The sequence below is a fragment of the Capsicum annuum genome, unplaced genomic scaffold, assembly GCF_002878395.1.
Source record: "Capsicum annuum cultivar UCD-10X-F1 unplaced genomic scaffold, UCD10Xv1.1 ctg80529, whole genome shotgun sequence".
Classification (NCBI taxonomy): Eukaryota; Viridiplantae; Streptophyta; class Magnoliopsida; order Solanales; family Solanaceae; genus Capsicum; species Capsicum annuum.
Genome location: NW_025891181.1, coordinates 39,451 through 43,652, shown reverse-complemented (window position 1 = coordinate 43,652; position 4,202 = coordinate 39,451). Strand labels below are relative to the sequence as shown.

General features: G+C 35.9%; 1 protein-coding gene across 1 annotated transcript; it reads left to right on the top strand.

The window, feature by feature from the left end:
* Positions 1–318: 318 nt before the first annotated feature.
* LOC124895199 (zinc finger A20 and AN1 domain-containing stress-associated protein 8-like) lies at positions 319–795 on the top strand. The gene has a single exon (XM_047405639.1). The coding sequence runs from the start codon at positions 319–321 to the stop codon at positions 793–795; it is 477 nt and encodes a 158-aa protein (XP_047261595.1).
* The last annotated feature ends 3,407 nt before the right edge of the window (positions 796–4,202 follow it).

The following is a 4,202-nucleotide window of genomic DNA, read 5'->3' as shown; positions in this document are numbered from 1 at the left end:
TGTGTATTGTCTAGAGGCTTTGTAGACCTAATGTACAGTCAAGGTGCTGTTTTGTTAAGAGACATAATGGCTCCAATGGCCAAGTATTGTATATACATATATATATATATGTGTGTGCTCAAGCTTATACAGGTGATTATTTCCTTTTATATGCGATATGATGTTGTCCGAATTTCGGGTTGTCATAGAGGTATGCATGGGAAGTATAAGGTGATGAGCTGGTTCTCCTGGGCCTCCTCGATTACGGGTGCCAGTCTGCCCCAATAGGATTTGAGGCATGACACTTGTGGTGTTGAACTTGACTTGTTAACTGTAGAAATGGAGTCATCTAAAGAGACAAGTTATCGAGCTCCAGAAGACCCCGTCCTCTGCATCAACGACTGTGATTTTTTCGGTAGTGCAGCTGCGATGAATATGTGTTCCAAGTGTCAAAAGGACATGATACTACTGAAGCAAGAACATGCAAAGCTTGCAGCTATATCCAACAAAGACGTCGTACGCAGAAGCTCAAGCAGCGATGAATCAGAACTTGCTCTTGCAGGTGTCGTGGTTGCATCTGCAGAATTAGCCTCTCAGATTTCACAAGTGAAGTCAAAAGAGGGTTTGAAAAAGTGCACAGCTTGGCGTAAGCGTGTGGGATTAACGGGGTTCAGTTGCAAATGTGGTGATCTTTTCTGCGTAGTTCATCATTATTCAGACAAACACAACAGCCCGTTTGATTATAGGAATGTTGGTCAGAATGCAATAGCAAAAGCAAATCCTATATTCGTAGCAGAAAAGCTTGATAAGATCTAAAAAGCACCTATCAAAAGGTTGTATGAACTGAAGCAATGTCCATCTTTCGATAAGTTGGCCTCGTCTTATAGGGTGACGATGAAAGTTTTGCGTGGGGGTGGGTGTTACCCTAGAGCCTAGATAATCCTGGTGTGTAAGTTATTTATGTTCTTGGTGCACATTTTCATGGAATTTGTTCTTGTTTTGTCCCCATTGCTGGGCTCCTTGTCTAGTATAATAAATCATAATGTAGGTCATCTTGATATATTTCACATTCATACATCCGCGTTTTGAAATCCTGAATTCGCCTCCATGCATTCTTCAAGATTCCAAAGTCTCCTTTGAGTATCAATAATGTAGAGTTTTTTTTTTTGTAGAGATGTCAATACGGGTTGGCTCAGCCCATCCGAGCTAGCCCACACGGGCTTTGAGTCTGACGGGTCAGGTTGGGCTAGCCTATCAAAATGATGAGCGAAAAATATCAAGCCCACACTATTACTCTGTGGGTTGCGGGCCTTACGGGCCAGCCCACTTTAAAAAAATAATATTTTATAATTTAATTTTAGAATGTTAATACACATAAATATTACCACTCAATATTACATAGTATTAATACTTTTTAATTAAGTCTCCAACACCCCCAAAAATACTCATAATAGCCAAATTAAATAACTTTTGACATGCATTCTGCCCTTACATCATAAAAGTAAGGATTAAGCTATAGAACTAGATACGTAAGAGAAAGATAGGAGAGCAGCACTTTACTTCTCTGCTGAGGCACATGATATCCTTCGAACCAAATAAAAATACTACTCCCTCCGTCCCAAATTATGTGTCGCCATTTCCTTTTTTGTCCTTCCCAAAATAAATGTCGTCTTTTCTTATTTGGAATTTTTTAAAGGCACAATTACCTTTTTACCCTTATTGGACCCACTTGATTTTAAATATATTAATACTTCTTTTTTAGTATTTGTTTTTTAAAAGTAAAAGTCTTATCACTTCAATCAAAATTTAAACTTTCAGCCTTTTATTTTTATACTATCAAAATTATTTTAAACCACAGAGAGCAATTTATTCTTTTTGGTTGGTTCTACATAAGTAAACCAGTTTTCTTTGACCACTCATTGTTCACATTACTGTGATTTCTCGAGTAAAAATTGGATCTTTGAAGCTAAAGTTAAAGAGAACAAGAATTTAGAGGCATCCCATTTTCCACATATATCATCTTACAATTGGAAAAAGTAACAAACACAACTACAAAGATCAAACTTCTTTTGTTTAGAACTGAAAATTGATTGAGACAGTGAGCTACCCAAGAGACAACATCCTTCTCCACTATTTTCTCTAATGCGTCATATGCCTCGTCAATACTTCACACTCACAGTACATTGATAGGAGTGCATTTCCGACATAGCACATGATATGATATCCTACATTAACAAGTCAGCCATGTAATTTGCTTTCCAAATTCGAATGCAGCAACATCAAGTAAGAAAATATTGTATGTATGAACAAGCAGTATAACAAGCATGTTTTTTACAAACTCTAAACATGACTAGAAAATGTCCATTTCAGTTTGTCTTGATGAATATTTGATCCTTTTAGAAGCACCGTGATCTGATGTTCACTCCACAACAAACTGTTTTCTGTTAATCTTTCGAGTATTGAATATTGTCGGCCTCAGCTTCAACATACTTCCACTTCACATGTATTACCACAAAAATGAAAATACACAACAAAACAATTTCCTATAATTTTGTTTTAAGTTTCTGCACATATTTACTTCCGCACCGAATACTTAGTTTCCAACAAATATCAAGCTGATGCAATGCACCTCTAGGAGAGCTCTTCAAGAAGCCAGTCTTCAACAACCACCATAAAACAGTAAAGTTAACAGCCCGACCTTTTCATTTTTTTAAGTAGGTCAACACAGATGACACGGAACGCCAAATTTAACAAACATAACACGGAAGTTACCATTGTCTCAATGAATAACATCCTAAAGTGAGGATATCAATACCAAGAAAACTTCAGATGCAAACTTTCAAATACAGTGTACACCAGTCAATGGCCATAAACAGTAAAGTATAAATAGAAAAAACAAATCAATGACATGAAAGAAAAATAAATGTCATAGATAAAGGACAATAAATTTTATCAAGATTAAGGATCGAGGAAGACTAAATTCTCATGAACTTGATAGTGGTAGGATATTTAACAGGGAAAGGGAGCGAGACGACTTTGAATGGGACAAGAAAAAGTATAAGGAAAGGAGTCATCGTTCAATAGACAAAGGTCACTCGGAGAAACCAAAACATGACTCTTCTCGGGATCGTGATTACCAATCTTATTCATCACGAGAGAAGAATTGTAATAGACACCATTAGCTTATAGCAGCCTGACAAAATGTTACCATGCCCAATATGTTGTGTTTATGGAGTGTAGCTACTGCTCTTTGCATAATAGCTGAGGGTGCCGCCTTTATTAGTGAAACTGTACCATACCCTTTTGCATAAACCAAGGTCTCTCATAATCGCGACATTGATTTCAACTATTTTCATTTAGTTCCCCTGAACAATTGACATCCCCATGCTATCCAAATATATTTGGTCTGCACAAACTCTTTAACATTCAATTAATTGTTTTCGAAATAGACTTCCTAGTTTAAAAATAAAAATTCATACAAATGTGACAGTATGACTCCCACTTCCCTTTTCTCCTTCCTTCCATTTACGCAGCCCTCTATTATGTGATAAGAAAGTATGAAACAAATAGAAGAATAAAACAACAATAAAGCTAGAAAAAGACGTGTAAGTAGATATAAGCTGGTGGGACTTATATCATTGTAAGTAGAGTTATTCATGAGTACAAAAAATACATTATGATCACCATGCCTGTACATAAAAATAGTACTCCTAACATATTTAACAAAACATCATTGTAAAAGTTACATGATGATCACTACGGCTATACACAAAAGTAGTACAGTACTTCTACATACTACTTGAAAAAACACCATTCCAACTTCAAAATAAAGAGCTTTACCATCATAATAACTCATATCATTGTTGAAGTAGAGCCAAATCTTTATTGACGATATCAATATCACAATGAAGTTGGAGAGGAAGGTTTTCTTCTCTTTCAAGTCCATTTTTGTTGAAATGAGGCACTTTGTAATTATTGCCGCCACTATCTTTCATCATCTCAATCATACAAGATTGTAAAGTAAGAAATACATGATTGAGTTGTTTCGCTTTCATTTCATCAAAAGATCTTTCCACTGCTTCCACTAATTCATCAACATATTTAGGGGCCTTTTGATATTGAAGACTTTGGATTGATCTAAAAAAACCAAGATCTAAAACATTTAAATGTGGATGGTTGAAAACACAATCTAATGTCAAATCCATCTTGTCGGGCAGCTTCAA

What these genes read in the sequence shown, in the direction of transcription:
- LOC124895199 (XM_047405639.1), top strand. Translation starts at nt 319, where the DNA reads ATGGAGTCATCTAAAGAGACAAGTTATCGAGCTCCAGAAGACCCCGTC.